This window comes from Manduca sexta, unplaced genomic scaffold (assembly GCF_014839805.1).
Source record: "Manduca sexta isolate Smith_Timp_Sample1 unplaced genomic scaffold, JHU_Msex_v1.0 HiC_scaffold_2426, whole genome shotgun sequence".
In the NCBI taxonomy this organism is placed as follows: Eukaryota; Metazoa; Arthropoda; class Insecta; order Lepidoptera; family Sphingidae; genus Manduca; species Manduca sexta.
Window position 1 is genome coordinate 4,624 of NW_023593389.1, and position 19,043 is coordinate 23,666.

A 19,043-nucleotide genomic window follows, 5' to 3' on the forward strand; every position below is an offset into this window, starting at 1 on the left:
TCGCCAAGTAGTTGAAAACTCACTATCCAGGGTGCCTTTTAATATTGTTGGAAGAGCACTTCGAGCTATAATAGGCTGAGGTGATGACTTCACAAATGAACAAACGTTACTGTCGATTATTTTGGTAACGGTATATAAAGCTGTATTTTGAGCCATCTCAAGAACGCCACCATTAAATATTTATACAATGACAGGTGATCAGAATTAAATTAGGCCGAAAACCTTTAAATTAAACGCTTAATCCCTTTTCTCATTTAATTACTCGTTACATAATTGACGAAACTGGCGACAAAAACCTTGGTAGGCACCCAGAGTCGCCCTTGAGCTAGTTGGCCCATCTTTTTCTGGTTTGAGTGGCTCGGCTTCGGCCATCCGGCAAAACGTCTGAAGCCAACGACTGTAGTGTTCGGTCTTATTTTAACTTTCTACTGGAATCTCGTATTTTTATATTACTGCCACGCTTTCGTGGCGTTTCTTTATTATATTTCTTGAGAATTCTGTGATTTTTCTATTATATTTGTTATTAAATTTAGATTTGATTTGCGTATTATGTACAAAGTATAAAATTTTCGCAATGCATCATTTAGTACTTAAAAAAAATAAAGCTCGCAGTAAGCATAAAGCGTTTTTGAATTGATTTTTTGCGCTGCACAAGGTCTGAGTTTTTGCACGCGCTCTAGCTTACGCAGCTTTGCAAGACTATCGGTAATCTAAATCAAGAGATGATTGTAGCTTGCACGGGCATCCAAACCATAATTTCGCCAGTGTATAGACTTTTTGGTTTATAAGGACCATACTCCCTCGATATAGTGTACAGATTCCTTTTGGTATCGATACCATATAATTTTATATTGTACTTTTTGTGCGATGTTTTTATTGTAGAAAACACGTCATACCGTAATTTTAGTTTGTTAATTATATGGTTATTTGATTGATAACCATTTAATAACATTGCTAAAAGTTTTGACAGACGTTCCACAAATCACTTGCGTAGTCTGCGAGGTCGTATAAAGTATTACTGAAATATTTCGTGTGTTTGACCTAACGTTCTTCATCAGCCGTAAAGGTGAACAATGCGAGCGTTTCATTAACATTCTACTTTCATTGTAATTTTGAATGCCTGTGCCTAATGCGCAGATTTTTTCGTTAACTTACGAAATGAGCAACATTGGTTTTGTAAATAGCGATATTTTAGATTACAGATATGGCGATAGGCTCGGCTATCATATCATGAGATGGAATACTTGGCGAAAAGTGAGTGCCCTGGTTACGTCTCTGCAAACCTTCGGGGATAAATGCGTGATGTGTTTATTGCAATATTTTAGATTTTAGTTAGCGATAGGCTCGGCCCTATCACATCATGGGACGGGAACCTTGGCGAAAAATGGGAGCCCTGGTTGCGTCTGCAAACCTCTCCGTGGAATAATTCGTGATGTGTTTATTTGGTTTTTTTAAATAAATAAAACATGTCGCGCTGTTTACATACGCCATGACCGCGTGTCAGTCTGTTTACCTCCATGTCAATCAGCGGGAGCATGTTTGGAGACCCATTCGCTGGCCGCCGGGAATATCAATATGTCAGCACGTATTTCACCATACTGTTTAGTTTTACATTTAATCGACCATCATATAACTTAACTAATAATATTTTTTTTCGAATTCAAAATCTGCGATGTAAACTTTTAGTAAAAAAAATGCTTTATTCATCACGTAGGCAAATATAGTTGCGCTTATGATAAGTCAAGGTACATGAGAATATTTATTTATTACTTAAATTAGGTCGATTATATACCAACAAATATTTTGTATTGGACATAAAATAAATTAAAGACTACGAAATAAACAAAAAAAAACAGTTCGGGTTGGCAGGAAAGAAAAATAAACTGAAGGACCCTGAGGGTAGGGTAAATCCCAGCTTATAAACCATTGTAAGAGCTAATTATGTTCCGAATCATTTATTGCGATTTAGAGTTTAAGGTAAATCGTATCCTGCTTACAAACAGATTTAAACAACCTTCCAGCTAAGTCCGTGAACTAAGTAAATATTTATTGAGTTAGAGTTAAAAGTTGTGCATCAAACAGTGAAAGCATAAAAAGAAGAATTATTTTAAAATTCTTTGAAGTGACGCCGCATTCTTTACGCTGTTAACTCGTGTAATCATTGACAATGATTTTAAAATAATATAAAAGGTAAAATATTTTTTTCAAGTAATCGAATTTTATACCTTATAAATAAATGAACCGTTTAGAATATTTATATATTGGAATGATTATCGCCTATGCGTCATGTAATACACTATATGCATATTGCACAAATATCTAAGCAGTTGTATTGAATTAAGCAATAAATTGTTAGTAGCCAGTATAAAAAGAACATGAACATAGATGAACAAAGTAAGATCCGGATATTATGTTGTAGTGATTATGCAAATCTGACGGGCCATCACAGGCACGCCCACAGGGCTCGGTCCCCGCCGGCGAGTCCGAAGAAAGTCCATATCCGTCTGCATAGGCAGTCACGAGTTAATTGCTACACTTTTAATTATGGACAATATGCTTTTAGCGCTCGCCCACTTGTTCGCCAACGCCTAGGGAGTGATGGATTTAACTAACATTAAAATGCAACCCTATTTTTGTAGTAAGTAGTGAAAATATTTCATCTTTAATAAATACACGTGAAGATAGTATTACGCATAAATCAGAATGAATGAATGAATAAAATGCATAAACTATTGATGATATAAACTTTCATACATACATTAATGTACTTTACAAGACCGAGTGTCTGCAGAAGGAACTGTATTAAATAAATTGTTTAATTATAATGACTCACAGTGTTTATGTAACTTTATATGTGACGTAATGGTCACGGAATATTATTTACAAATTGTAACATACATTTTTAACCCTACGTAATGACTGGCTCAGTTTCAGGACATATTAGATTCGAAAAGCTTAAACTTACGCAAAGCAATAACTCACTGTGAGGCCGTTTGAAGGTTAAAACATGACTTTGAATATGTTCAAACGGGTTGATGTGTATTGTGTATTAACCTAGATGAAAAGGTTCAACTATATCGGCTGTATGACGCAGCCAGATGGATACTTGCCAAATACCTGGAATGCATCGTCTGGAAGCCATGGGCTGGAACTCGATGTTGAGTTGTCCTTTTACATATTGACGGCGTCTATTTAAAGCCACTCTACTAGCTAGAGAAAGTGCACATAATAACTGACATGCTTTATGAGTTACTCAAATCCGTTATGCCTAAACAGACTTGATATTCTTTAAATACTTATTTTGGAAATCTCACGAAAGGTTATGCCAAATAAGCATGCGTGTATGTGACCTTTATGTTTTCTGTGGCATTGAAGTTGTTACAATGTGCTATTAGCCGTATTTGTGAAAAATATAATGGACAAGGCACTGTACAATCTTTAGAACACCCTCTATATACACTAAACGATTGTTAACGACACACGTCTAGCTCTAAAGCGTGGTACGAACCGTAAGATTGTAAATAAATACTTGATGTGTAATTAACAAATGGATAGTGAATTTTTATCATTTCAATCAAATAGCGACCCCGTTTCTGATCCACCTACCACAGTTCAATGAACGATGATTAACGATTTCAACTACGAGTACATGCACATGTTGGTGCCAACTAAACTGGGATTATAGCCTCTGCTTGGCAGACACATTGGATATTATCGTATAAAACCCAGGCACGATTGAAATGTTTGCCGATCCGACCTCGTCAGGCGAAGAAATTTATCTCACGTCTCTGTGATGTATGGCCCAAGAGCCGTTACATTTCGGTGTTTGACAATAATGTACGCATGTATTATACCAACTGTAAGAACTTACAATAAAGATAACACCCACTTTTTATGAGTCGAATCATCATAAATATTTATTTCATATCAAAGGTTCTTTGATGCATCTATAAATTTCAATAGTGCCGCGATAATCTCGTCATAAATTGGATGCTTTCTTATGACCGACACTTCAAAGGAACGCGTGGGTCCTAAAAGTAAAATCAGGAGGACACGATGTTTGAATTACAAATGTCTTGTTTGAATCTCATTAAAAATGTTAAGTAAAACGATGTGCAACGTGTTCTATGGTTAAACATGAGAAAGTCTGTAAAGCACGTATTTGTTTTGCAATTTTGATGAAAGTCGTTGCCTGTGGGTAACGACTCCGTGTCGAAATCCACGCACAAACAATTAATGGAGTCACTGTCCGCAGCTCTTTTGTGTCCTTTTCAATGTCATCTGGCATTAGATTTTGTTAGTTCTCACAGTCGTGAATTAGCATGTGGATAATATTATGTCTAGATGAATATCGCGATGCGAAAATACTAAATAATATTGTATTATTATAGCTTGAATATATTGTTTAGTTTGAAACTTGAATAAGTAAAATTTACTTGTGCAGTTAATTGAAGTAACAGGAATCCCTGATTCTGTTTATTTTCGGTGCACAGAATGCGGGTGCTACGTAATGCATGGTGCGCACTGCCGACCTCCGCCCTAACCTCTGTAAACGATTTAATTAACTAGCCCCACACGCTTGTCGACGATAAAAATAAACCACGTGTACATTAGAGACCGCGAATGTAGACGGCGCGTAGCGAGCTCTATAACCGTGACAAATTGTGCCCACCCTGTATAATGGTAGTGTCGAACCGCCGACAACTATTTCAATAGTCCGCCGAGTGATGACCCTCGCTAAATCTCTGTACGATGACCCCACGTGTGGTTACAATGGTTTTGAAAGTAGGTTTTATCGTATGATCGCTTCGATACTCAAGATAATTTGCACTCGAAGCTTTTTCCATAGATAATGATAGAATTTATTGTTGTAGAATGTCAGTACTAAAGATTTAACATAATTGTCCATTGTTCCACTTACAGGTGTTTTGTAATGTGAATAAAATGCTACTGCAGGAAAAATATTTCTTTTTAAAATAGATGGAACGTTTTATTGTTGAATGAACGGTCGCTACGAGGCAGCGAGACTTCTAGCCATGAGAACTCTTTATAAATGGTTCTATGCCACGCGGAGAAAACGATGCACGTCAATAACTTGCTTATTGTTATGCGTTTTACCTTCGTTTGTTACTTGAGTTTCCGAGAATTTATTTATAAAGAAATAATTTTGTGCACATATTTTGAGATGCGTTGCGACAATATAACATGCATCAAGAACGGGTTATTCTACATGATGCAACGTTGTTCATGCAAAACGCATTGCATCAATAAAAAGCGCTTGCAAAATGTATACTATATGAAAGCAACAATAACGTTTCAATTTCCGTCTTCATGTATCTTTACCGCCATACAGACCATGCACAATAATGTGTGTGGTAGTATAGCATTTACGGTTGGTATTCTGCGGAATAGGCGCGTCCGGCAACAATAGCTCCGTGTTCCCCAGAGATTGCAACAGTCATGCGTCAACGGCAGCTCGACCCGGGGGCCGCTAGCACAATGAATATTATACCCACAACATCGCTGCACCGAACTGATTGCGGTGCAATAGGACTCTCGTTTCACCGCTCATTGTTCTAACCAAAACTATTGTTTCTTTACAGAACATGTGACTTAATTCGAAATGGAAGAAGAAGATAAAACTTTTGCCGCCGAAACCGGTTCACCGACGATCGTCACCGAGAACGATGGCGGTAACGTTCCTGATAAAGATACTAAGGTTGAAAGCGATGCTCTGACAAGCAGTGACTGTACCGTCGTACACAAAGATGATCCTGAAACCAAGGACCAAGGCACCAGCCAAAATGACGAAAGCGGAGTCGTTCCTGACGCGCCGGAGGAAGAACATCCTCCTGTTGCCATATGCAAAGAACAGTTTATAGAGCAGGAGCCCTGCGAAATGTACGACGACGCCCGGTCATTCGGAGACATGGACAGTCTGCCGGCAGGAGACGAGCTGGTACTCGGCGCCGCCGGCAGCGATAGCGGAGTGGAGGGGTGCGGACGAGCGCTCAGTAGTGGTGGTGGATCTAGGTCATGCGCGTCCAGTGTGGTATCGTGCGGCTCGGGTTGCGGCTCTGAGAGTTCTTCCTTGGCCGGTGCGCCGCCACGGCCCAGACGCCGCGTTAACGTTAATGTCGCGGAGCCCAAGCGCTGCTCACCTGTCGGTTCCTCTACGCCTCGACCGGTCACTGCACCGCGCGGGCCCAACTTAGCCACACGCGAACGAGCTCGCAGCCGAGAGAAACCCACACCCCCCGAGAAACCACGTCCACTGACACCGAAGCCACGAATTAGACCGACCGCCGACCTGCCGAACATCATTCGTGAAAGTCCAGCGTTGCGCGCCAAACCGACGAAGACGTCTACAGCCCGTTGCCGCACTCCCAGCTCGCCGAGCGAGGAGAAGAGGTGGCCGGCAAACGGACCGCGATTAACAGCGACCACCGACGCCGGCGCCGCACGAGTCGCCGCCGACAAGTACGGAACACTACCGCGGCGGCGACGTGATGCTGATCCCGAAGGTTCTCCAAAACACGAGGGCACACCGCCCTCTTCGAGGAGACCCACCGTGTCGCGATCTTCGTCCTCACGGTCCACCATCAAAACAAGAGTGCGGATATATGCCGAAAAGACTTCGCAGACGGTGCTCGTCGGGACGGACATCGAGGCAGCGTTCGCCGGCGTCGTGCCCAACATCGACAGGTGCGGACGGTGTTTTGGTATGACGGTGGTTGTTGAGTATAGTCGAGTATTAGAACGTATCGTTATTGCTGTGTGCAGCCGCGTGGAGGTGAGCCGGTGCCACCGCGGCGTGCAGGCGAGCGCGCGGGACGCGGAGGCGGCGCGGCTGGCGGCGGCGCTGGGCGCGGCGCAGGCGGAGGCGGCGCAGGAGCGTGCGCGGCGCGCGCTGGCGGACACGCAGCTGCAGGCGGAGCGCGCCGCGCGCCTGGCCGCGCTCGCCGAGCTCGAGCGCAACTCGCGCCGGCTGCTCGACCTCGCCGGCGCCGGCGCCGGTAACTACATTCGCTTGTTTATGTTATTTAGTCAGTTTTTTGACAGCAACAACGCAACTTCACAGTTGGTTGAAGAGTAGACACGATATACTTACTCTTAAATGTAGTCCACACACATAATCCGCGTTTAACATCTCACTGACTATATTATTCGCTAGGACGATCCGGTTCGGGTCCAAAGCAATTGAAAAATCGCCGTGAATAGAAGATTCTTTTCGATAAACCAAAATGAATGGAACTGATTGTAAACTATGATTTATAAGTAATCTGTTTCAATTCCTTAGAAATGTATCATCCGCTTTTTTAATTGAAGTCTTGTGCGTAGTAATCATTTCACATCGCCAACACTTTCGTTGACGAGATAAAAAAAACCGTGGGCGGAGCGGTTATTGGAAATCACTTTCTACTTTTTTACTTACAATGGGTTTGAATGTTGACAAATAGAAAGTGCCCGCCCGGGGTGATGTATCGCGACATGGAAACAATTAGTACATTCGACTTGCTCTATTTTTATATCCAACACAAAATATTAATAAACAATTTAATAGTTGAAAGTTAAGTATCATTTGATACGAATAAAAGTAGTGTAACAAATTCTTTGAAAACACTCCACGATCAATTCTAAACCATAAACACGAATTGTTGTCGATTACTTAGTCGTAAAAAATTTCACATAAATATAAACAACTTAAATTTTTGTTATTTTTTTCATATTGCCATTAAGCCCAACTTAGAACTTTACTGTTTACATTTGAGCTATTTGATATTATATAAGAAGAATTACTTTTTGACATAAATATAGACCAATAAAATGAATCTATGTTTAACTTATTAACTAAATGTCATTTATGGAAGTTTAAATCGCTCTCTTAATAAAATAATGACCTATTCCAAAATTGTTAATTTGTGGGCATCGTCCAAAAACTCATTTCTGTTTGCGACGTTGTTTATTTTCCTTTTTTTTCATGCTATACGTTTCGTTTTGACTTATCTTTAACAAGTTAAATTTTATAGCAACTTAAAAAAAAAAAAGTCGCAAACAGAAATGAGTTTTATGACGATTCCTACAAATAATCAATTTTGGAATCGGTCCTTATTTCATTAACAGAGCAAAATATGTTGTGATTTTCATCATTTACGTGAATTCCAAAAAGTTTACATTAAGTACATGCAACGTTCAACTGAAGTCTGAACTAGCTGCCAGTATTAGAGAGGTAGTATATGTAAGGCGTCGCCCGGTCCCCAGGCGGCGCGGGCGGCGGCGCGGACGCGTGCCTGCGCGCGCTGGAGGAGCAGCTGCGCGCGGCCGGCGACCTCGCCGCCCGCCAGCGCGCCGAGATCGACTCCTTGCGCGACACCTGCAACACGCTGCACGCTGTCAGTAACACCCTAACATTATGCACTCCTTTATTATCTATACCCAAACAATGTTGGCGGCGATAGCCTAGTTGGTTGTGGAACGCACTGCCGAGACAAATGTACGCAGGTTCAAATCCCAAGGGCACACACCTCTGACTATTCACAAAAATTATGTGTGTATTCTTTGTGAATTATCGCTTGCTTTAACGGTGAAGGAAAACATCGTGAGGAAACCTGCATACCTGAGAAATTTTCTATAGGAATTTACGAGGGTGTGTGAAGTCTATCAATCCGCACTAGGCCAGCGTAGTGGACTATGGCACCGAAAGCAGTGGTAAAATCGTGTATAGTTTCTGCGTATAGTGACGGAGGCGTGAGGCTATGTGTGTGTGTAATGTGTGCCGGTGCGTGCAGGAGGCGCACGGCGCGCGCGCGGCGGCGCGGCTGGCGGAGGCGCGGCTCGCCGAGGCGGAGCGCGAGGCCGCCGAGATGCAGGACTTCCTCGCCGCCGAGACCGGCGCGCTCAGCGACTCCCTGCGCGACGCGGAGGCCGAACTCACGCGGCTCAATGCAGACCTCGACAAGAGGTATGCTGAGCTCTACTTACTCACTTTTATAATGGGAGGCAGGTTCACTTCACCCTACCGACAGAAGTCCAACAAAAATAATATTTGAATGTAGTAAATATTATAATTGAAATTTTAAAACGTCTATAGTCTGTATGTTAGTGGGTAAAAAACATTAGATCAATGAACTTTGAGCTAACGTTTGTTTTATAAAGTAACTCCACTACATCTGAAAATGAAAATCCAAATATAATGTTGACTGAATTTGTGGTTATTACAGCTATCGTGCATACATATAATTAAGTACATACATACATACATAACATCACGCATTTATGCCCGAAGGGGTATGCAGAGACGCAACTAGGGCACCCACTTTTCGCCAAGTATGTTCCGTCCCATGATGTGATAGGGGGCGAGCCTATCGCCATATTGATCGTATCTATACTATTATATAAAGCTGAAGAGTTTGTTTGTTTGTTTGTTTGTTTGAACGCGCTAATCTCAGGAACTACCAGTCCAAATTGAAAAATTCTTTTTGCGTTGGATAGCCCTTTGTTCGTGGAGTGCTATAGGCTATATATCATCACGCTATACCCAATAGGAGCGGGGCAGTAATGGCTAATCTCAGGAACTACCGGTCCAAACTGAAAAATTCTTTTGTGTTGGATAGCCCTTTGTTCGTGGAGTGCTATAGGCTATATATCATCACGCTATGACTAATAGGAGCGGAGCAGTAATGGCTAATCTCAGGAACTACCGTGTTTGAACTGAAATATCTTTTTGTGTTGGATAGCCCTTTGTTCCTGGAGTGCTATAGGCTATATATCATCACGCTATGACCAATCGGAGCGGACCAGTAATGAAACATGTTGCAAAAACGGGGAAAAATTATTAGTTTTGAGAGCTTCCGTTGCGTGCGCTGCGTAAACGATTAAAGTTATGCAACAATGATGTATGACGGGATTATTCCTCTTAAAAAAGTTCTAAAAAATATATTATAATACAAAGTCCCCGCTGCATCTGTCTGCCTGAACGTGTTAAACTCAAAAACTACCCAACGTATTAAGATGAAATTTGGTATGGAGACAGTTTGAGAGGCTCCCGGGAAACTACTACTTTTATAACGGAAAACTTTAGCCTGAAAAACTTTATAACGCGGGCGGAGCCGCGGGCAAAAGCTAGTATAAAATAAAGTAATAAAGTGCATATATAAATACAGGCGCGCGGAGTGCCGGCAGCTGGTGCGCATGTGCGAGCAGCGGCGGCAGGAGGCGCTGGGCTGGGCGGCGCGCGCGCGCGGCGGCGCGGGCTCGGCGGGCGCCGCGCGCGCACTCGACGCGCTCGCGCGCCGTCTGCGCCGCCTCACCGCCGCCGTCGCCGCCGCCTACGCGCTGCCGCCCGACGCGCTGCACCCCACCGTCTACCACAACGACGTCTACAGGTACGCAGCGACACACCCACACACTTCACTACGTACTAATAACTTACGCACTGTTCAAACTTCACATATAACATATCCCACTCGCCAGCAGCCGCAGCGACAGCGGCGAGGCCGCGACGCTCGGAGGAGGAGGGACGCGGTGCCCCCTCTGGTGCCTGCGCACGCGCCGCGCCGCCCGACGACCGCTCGCGTATGTCCGACGACAACGACAACTCCGCTGACCTGCTCGACTCGGAGACGGAGCCGTGTCTCGTCACCGATCCCGGTATGTACTGGGTGATACCAGTACCATACATACCATATTTGATAGTACTATTATACTTATAGACTTGTAGTACCTATTCCTAGAAAAAATAATGACATAAGTATTTATTATTTATCACATGACAATTGCAATCGCAGTGTTTTAATTGTTATAAATTGAATTTTATAGAATACGCGGAAGAATGGTGGTCTGGTGCTGAGGGTGCGGGCGCGTGGAGCGGCGACGAACTCTCGCCCGAGCGAGACTTTGCGGGAGATATCGATAAAGGTTTGTATGTCGGCGAAAATATGTCTTTCAATGAATTTAAGTTATTTTCCAATTATTTAATTTTGAAATACGGTCTTGTTTTTTTTTTACCATGCATAATAATAGGAAATATCTACGCCGTGCATTTGGGTGTATGTTGAATAAACTCGTCTCAATCGCACAGAGGGCGAGTCGGCGTCTGCGTCAGAGCGCGAGTCGCTGCGCAACCTGTCGGCCGCCATCGCGCTGCGGCAGCGCTCGGAGGCGGAGGACGTGGAGCGCGGCTGGCTGCTGCAGCGCGCGCTGGCGCTCGACGCGCGCCTCAGCGAGCTGCTGCTGGCGCTGCGCCTCGCCGCCGCCGCCGCCGCCGCGCAGCGCCACGACGACCCCGACGCCGCGCGCCTCGCGCACGCGCTCAGGTGCGCACCCGCACATACACACACACACACACACACACACACACACACACACACACACGCACGCACCCGCACACATACAATTGTAAGACGATTGTTTGCGCTCCCCAGGTACATGGGTATCGACATCGCTGTTGAACGGAATCGTGTAAGCTAACAGGATATTGACGCTTCAGCTCTTGCGTAGACCTGCTGATGTCACGTGTTGGTGTTTACACCCTATATATGTGTATATATCGTGGCTGTAAGGAGCTACTGTGGATATGTAGAGTCGACATGTCGATGAGTAGTGTTGTATCCGCTATTATGAGTTATGCTATCGACCTGTGGCTGTAGTTAACGTCTGTTGTGACCTTTGGTAGCCTAGTAGCAGTGGCGGTTCTTCTTTATAAGTAAGAAGTACAGCTTCTTTTGTGATTTAAGATTAAATTGTATGAAACGCACATTCATAACTAATCGGCAATTAGACAGCTAAGAAAGTAATAAAAAAAAATACAAATTTATTCGCACTTTTTATACATCTATGATTTTCGGCGAAATTAGCATATTCGGGCAAAGATAGATATATTTTTTAATTGATGTTGGTATTTAATTTACCTTATAGGAAATAGACACATCGACTTCTTTCCTGCGTTCATGACGACACCTGTGCGTCTATACTAAACATTACGTTACACAATACTTCCGAGACAGCGAAACACAGTAACTACACCAACCCTAATCCCAGTGGAACCATTCTCTCATCCGAAGCCGCCACTGCGCAGTAGTTAGTAGCGTGTCCCATACGTTTGTGCTAATTGCAGAGACAGGATAGACAGCACGGAAAAGAACGCCGCAGACGTGGTGTTGAAAAAACTCGCCGAACTCGACGCGAGTAAGAACTTGATGGACCACTACAGGCAGAGCGTCGAAGTGAGTATATACTTTATATTGTCTAGCATTAGTTAGTTCTAGTAGAAAGGAAATTTACTGTCAAAAAAAATTTAAAGAGAATTTACTGTCAAAAAAAAATTGTTTGAGTCAATATGATTCACACAAAATCCAGAAATAAGAGAATAGAGGCAAGAACTTGTGTATGAAACTCGAATAGCGTCAAATTATAGTGCCGCCACCCGTAGCAAGTGGGTCATTTTTTAAATGTAGGCCACAAGTTATTACAATTAATAATGGATAAAACAAAAAAAGGCTTTCGCATTCTCATAGGTGTGGTATTATATACTGCAGTTATTTTAACCTCTGTATATTAACTACATGTCACTAAATATAAAAAATAACTAAGGTCACTTCACTCCATTTACAACTGCCAAATTCATGTCATACCCTCTTGCTACGGTACCTTATTGTTGTGGGTTCTTGAATTGGACACTTATTCAACTTGTTCCCATATAAGATGGTGCTTCTTGCCTCTACCCTCCATACCTGGAAGGGATCCCTCTTGTCATATACCCCAACTGGATACACCCATAAAGATGAACATTAACAAAGATATAAAATTATTTGAACCCTTAAAATATTGATAAAACCTTGTACCAAATGAAATAAAAATCTATTGTCAATGGCATGAGAGTAACCGAGTGACACATCATCAATAGCTTAGTTAGTTCAGTTTAACTCGTCAGATACTCGTATGAAACAGGTATTTACACCATTCAGGCCCTGCTTGGCGATCTCGAGTCAAGAATAAAACGACAAGGTCAATATGCATTGGAAAGCTTTACATTACGCTTTTTAGATGCACCGGTCCTCATGTTCTCTCAGTAAAATGTCGATTGTTACAATACACCGTATTTTCGGCTGATTTTAAAAATCTTGGATCGATAGCGAAAATTGACCAATCGGAATACAGTTCTTTTGTCATGCTTACGTAAGACTTGTTCTGATTGGCTTATTCTCGTGATCGATCCCGAAACACTGATCGGGAGTTTTGTTGATTTCAGGATGTAATGTTAAATGGTAGCCACATTGAATTGTGTTTATTTTATTCGTGAATTGTTTTTTCTTAAAAATTAACAGATTGGTCTACATTTATTTTAGTATCTTAACAGCACAAAAATAACTTACACTTGGATTATTTTTTGTCTTTTTTACAAAAACTTATTAGATCTATTTTCCCTTGTTGTCACTTTTTAAACTATCTACCCGTTGAAAATGCACCAAATCATAATAGTAAAATGCAATTACCTTTTTTATTTCAATACACATAGAGAGAACATAATGACTTCACAACGAAAGCTTTTGCGTTGACTCGCGACGTTGGAGCACGTTGTAAATACATAATTGTTTGTACATATCATTTTTTTAAATCACAATATATACGTATCGCTAGAATTATGAACAGCTGTATATTATTTAGGCCAGGTACATTGCAGCGTCATTTATAATTTAAATATTTTTTTTGCTGATTGTTTAATAAATTCATGAGGTGTTGTTTCCCTTTCAGTCTCATAATCACACCGGCGAAATCTTTTCAGACGCTCAAAAAGCGGCCGCCACAGTGCGATGAACAGGACAACATAGAATTTATCGAGCAGGTACCTACACATTCCATTAAGTAGATTAAATTTTGTTAATTCCTTTTTAACTTTTCTCCAATTTCAAAATTGTAGTCTATCCTTTTCTTATCAATATAAAGTTTTTATTTAATTCCAGGAGTGTGTGGGCGCGGCTCGCAGTCCCGTGCAGTCGGCCGCGTAGTGTCCGCTCGCTGCACCTCGACATGAGACTCAACGCCGGTTCGAGTTCCACCCATCATTATACAGCAGCCGTGAAGTGCCATCGACTCCCGTCCCCACGCAGTCGATGGAAGCCAAAATATGTGACAAAAGTGACATTCATCAGTGCAAAACGCCCGTTAGGATTTTCCATTTGTGCAGTTCATGGGATAGTTGTTAAATACGCAAACTAATAAGTGTGAATCCGTCGTATTGTCACTCGTCCGATCCGAATTCTAGTAGCACTTCGTTATAGTAAGAAATGTTTGTTGATATGGAATTGTGTGGACGAGCCGTTTCGTAGGTAGAAAATGTTAGATGAATGTGTCACGTTGTTCGTAGGTAATGTCACGTGGTTGGAAATGTTTTGTCGGTAATAAGTATGAGTAATTGAATTCGATGGATCTCGCGCATAATTAAACTTTCAAATGTTACTTATATACCGTTTGAATCCTGTCTAATCTTACATATTATTTTTATATAACTTCCTTCATTACTTTTAGAAAATATTCATCATTCCTAAATGCATTTAAACATGTTTTCAACTATAAATTTCAGCATATTTATGTGTGCGTGAGTTTTCGGCGCTGGATCCAGAATGTCTCCATTTTATCGAGTTCTCTATCGATAATGTTTATTACATTAAATTCTTTACGAACATGAAACTCTTTTTCATGATATTGTAGTGTTGTCACGAGCCCGTCGAGTAAGAATTTATCGATATGAAAATGTCGTTATGTTCCTTTGACTTGCTAGGGTAGGGCCGAGGGTACGTACGCTTTTGACAGTTCACGTGGAGAAGTACTACGATGACGCACTGTGTTGCCAAATATTGATAAAGAAAGCATCCTATATTTAATTTTAACGCAATTATTACGACGTGAACTGTCCTCAGGGTGCCATCTCGGCATGTTGAAGTATTTTAAGTGCCATTAGTGCTAGCTATTGTAATTACCATGACGCTGACCTGGGGATCACAGAGGTCTGTCATCTCGTAACCATGACACGCTTTCATTAACACATTGTAAGGCACGCAATCAGGGATATTTATTTTTGTGATCTAGTCAATTCGGAGTATTATTCCAATATACAAATGTTTGATCAAATTTGATTATGATTAACCTGTACAGTTCGTTCGAATGTATTTTTTAGTACATCAGTTTTCTATTCCGTGTGTTGGAAATAATTATTTTCTGTATTTAAATGACAATCAAATCTAAACAGAATGAGTATAGATATATTAAATTTCCGCCTGTATGTTTACGTTCATGAAATTGCAAGTGAAAAGGAATATTTAAAGAATGAGACTGAAATTATATTTACGTTTATTGTAAGTGTTGAGGTTAGAATACGTTGGCGCTACAGAACAATGAGGTGACGTGGCTAGAGCATCGCTATTGTAAAGTTTAAATGTAAATAGTACAAACCAGTTTGCTTCGTCCATACGCATCGCTTGCTTCAGGTGCTAACCGTTAGTTTTGTAACGTTATACTGGAAACCGAAATGTTTTAACATCTCACATCCCACGTCAGTGAATTTATTATAACCATTAAGCATGTACTTGGTATCTTTCAATTGTAAAATCACGTTATGTAAATACATAGGGAGTATGTACATAGAAAAATATAATGAAAATCATGGAAAACATTTGTTTCATTTTTAAACTCCAAAATCGATAAACATCTCAATCCGCTGTTTTTGGATTGATCCCGAGAATAAACCAATTAAAATCATGTCATCTGCCAGCATGTCGGACAAACTCTATTCTGATTGGTCCATTTTGGCGATCGATCAGAGAACGATCGAAATCGTTTCAATCGTACGTAAGCGAAATATCGTAACTTTAATAATAACACCCGCTCTTAAAATTTCAATGAGAATCAGTTTTAATTTGAGACATTTATTTGACATACTTCATTAAAATATTACATTTTAGATTTATACGTTTCAAAATTTATATTTTACATAGTTTGACTTTATTACCAAATTGTATAGGAGTTCTCCGAATATTATAATATCAGAAATTGTTATTGCACATATCGGCATTTAAACATTTGATATCACGTAAAGATGCCCCAAATACCTAAGGAACATACGATGCGAGGGACAAAAATATTTTACAACAGCTATTATTACCAATTGAATTTTATTTTAATTCAGTTTCTATACACGTTAGGTTGAAATTCGAAGAACTTTCACGTCCAACTAGTAGTTACATAGTCAAGTTGATAATCCCTACGCCTAACAACGAAAGGTACCTTATCGATAACATGAAAACTTAACAAAGCTCCTAGTAGAAATATTTTCATTCACTTTATAAATAACTCAATACTGTCAAATAAATTGATCCCCGATATTTTACAGCAGACACATTTCACCTAACCGATGTGATCACACCAACTAAATGAAAGATAGATTGTTAATATGATAAATACAATAAATCTTCAAATCTAGCAACAATTACAGCGGCATAACAGTTACTGATATAGGCATTATTTTATTGCTATCAAACTACAGTTCTGCTATACGCTTCCCGGAGCATTCACTTACGTATACTCTTTCATTCATGCCAACAAGTTGTAAGCCCAGTGAAAAAAATTAACCTAAAATATATAAATAGTACATCAGTCAGTGGGCTGCGTGGTTACTACTGAACGAATACAATGATATTTAATTTCACCTACAATGCTTTTTTGTCGCGCAAATTCCGAATAAGTTTGACTTGAGTTCATTTACTCGTTCATAAACATTAACATAGCAAGATAAACCTAAGGCCACGATTCGACGCTACTTGTATGAGAACACTAAAATATAGTAATATACAAACAGACAAGATTTGTAAATATAGGTATTTGTCTAGGATCTTTATGCCCTCCCCGTGGAAATATGGAAGTATTAAAGGAGTGAGATATGATGAAATATATACTTATTTTATGGATAACTAGGGGTTGCTCGCGGCTTCGTCCGGGTGAGAGCCTTCTCCACTAGAAAAGTGCCCAAAACACTTTAGAACGCAAAGCGCCATCTAGTTGAACAAATAGGGAGCAAATTACAGGGATGAAATAGTTATGTGTTAATCAAGACATAGTCTACCCGTGTGCCAAATATCATACAAATCCGTTCAGTTGATCCTGCGTTTACTTCCAACAAACATAGAAACATCCAAAGATTTTCACAATCTTATGCATTTATAATATTAGTAAGATAATATGTATTACTATTAAATGTAATATAACCAGTATAATATGTACGGGCATGCACTCCTGCGCAACGTCATAATTTACTAAAATCTCCATTTCTCTTAACTACCTACAACGAACCTACTGCTTACTTTTATAAATAGTGCTATAAAATCTGAATTCAAAACTATTACACCCACTACACTAAGGTTAGATACTGATTACAAAGTTTATCAAAATTTGCGTGACAGAAAAACTTCATTTAATTCACTCTGACGAGTTCGTTTCATTTCCTATACAAAATAAATCTTAAACTAAAATACAGATTGACATCGACTTGTTCGATTTCATGATATAATTATTATACAACATCAATATAAAACTGAACCAATATACAAGTCTACGAAATGCATTTAACTTTACCTTACATATTTAGACAAAGGATGATTTGCTGTCATTACTTTAAGCTAATTAGGAATGAGAAAAAGTATTTGCGAATGATTCTGAATAAACCATTGCAACAACATCGTGCCTCATCGCACGAACAATCTTGTTTGTACATTCGTGTTTCGCTACGGACAACCAACAATCATTTTACACGCACTTCAAATTCACTAGCGCAGCATTTACATTAAATTCGTTATATATTCAATAAAATCTGAATTGTATTATCATATAAAGTTATGTATCAGACAAATATTCTTTTTAAAGCAAACGTCATGGGTTATGTGGAATATTGATACCAATTCACTGACACTGCACAGTGGATCAACAATACTTCAACGCATAGTCGATATACAATAAACAAACATTTGACAAGTCGGCTTTTTATCGATGCGATTTTCTATAACCAGCCGTACTCTATATAATTAGACTCTTGCATGGTGTAACGGACCAATAACTAATACAATAACTTCTATATATTGTGATATGTCGTAGCAAAATAAACCGGAGTCACAACCACACGCGTGGCCTGACCAAGGATCATCGTACCATATTTATAACAATATAATAATTGGTGAGACAAAAATAGATAGGTGTGAAGCGTGCTTTGAAGATCTTGAGATCCTGCAGTATACAGCACGGTATCGTGTGGCCCGATCTATCGCAGGGGGTAAAATCTTAAGCCTAACTCAGTATGAGGGTGCGACGACACGTCACTACCGCGAGATCCAGCCCCGCGCTATCGATATCGATAAAACACAGGGCGAGCGTACCATTTGTCACGTGGTTTTTAGAACCTCTTTCTATCCATGTACCTGCACCCAAGTGCGGCGTAACTTTAATCTAAAGGTGGGACCCAGTAGGCGAGGTCCGGGTCCCCACGATGCGGTGGGGTGCCTGGGTAGAGAGGTACAGGCGGTGGTAGTCGTTGGCGCCGAAGGCCGCGTTACACTTGGGACACTTGCGCTGGCGCGTCTCGTAGCGCGTGCGCAGGCAGTCCCAGCAGAACACGTGGAAACACTTCGTCAGCACCGCATCCTTGCGTTTTACCTGCATCACATACAGAACGTTAAAATATTACACATTTTGCCTCATTTTAATTAAACTTATTCAGTTTTAAATACATTACAATACTACCCCAATGAAAACACACCAAATAGACTGGTATTAATGAAGTTAGATGTACCTTGCAAGACGGGCATGTGAGCGTCTCCTTGTATTCCCTGATCTCCTCGAGCAACACTTCGTCCATACTGCTGCCGGCTTGCTCCATTTTCTTCATCCTCTCTGCCTTACGCCGCAATATAGCCAATTCCTCCTGTCAATTTTCGTTATACATATGTTTATAATAAAAAATAAAGCCTATACTGGGGTATTTTACACAAACACATTATCAA

At 40.7% G+C, this 19,043-nt stretch overlaps 2 protein-coding genes across 2 annotated transcripts; one reads left to right on the top strand and one right to left on the bottom strand.

Annotated features, from left to right (window-relative positions):
• The first annotated feature begins 2,203 nt into the window (after positions 1-2,203).
• LOC119192169 lies at positions 2,204-15,668 on the top strand. The gene is given in 12 exon segments (XM_037446003.1): positions 2,204-6,705; positions 6,784-7,016; positions 8,263-8,393; positions 8,790-8,962; positions 10,164-10,385; positions 10,474-10,504; positions 10,506-10,650; positions 10,819-10,917; positions 11,081-11,315; positions 12,116-12,224; positions 13,784-13,843; positions 13,962-15,668. Coding segments are annotated over 12 exon segments (2,565 nt in total). The 5' UTR covers positions 2,204-5,623; the 3' UTR covers positions 14,007-15,668.
• A 2,821-nt stretch (positions 15,669-18,489) lies between these two features.
• Positions 18,490-18,987, bottom strand: LOC119192170 (E3 ubiquitin-protein ligase Bre1-like). Its single transcript, XM_037446004.1, has 2 exons — positions 18,833-18,987; positions 18,490-18,696 (listed from the first exon to the last, which is right to left on the bottom strand). Exons 1-2 carry the CDS (start codon positions 18,926-18,928, stop codon positions 18,490-18,492), a joined length of 303 nt encoding a protein of 100 aa, XP_037301901.1. The 5' UTR covers positions 18,929-18,987.
• Between the last annotated feature and the right edge of the window lie 56 nt (positions 18,988-19,043).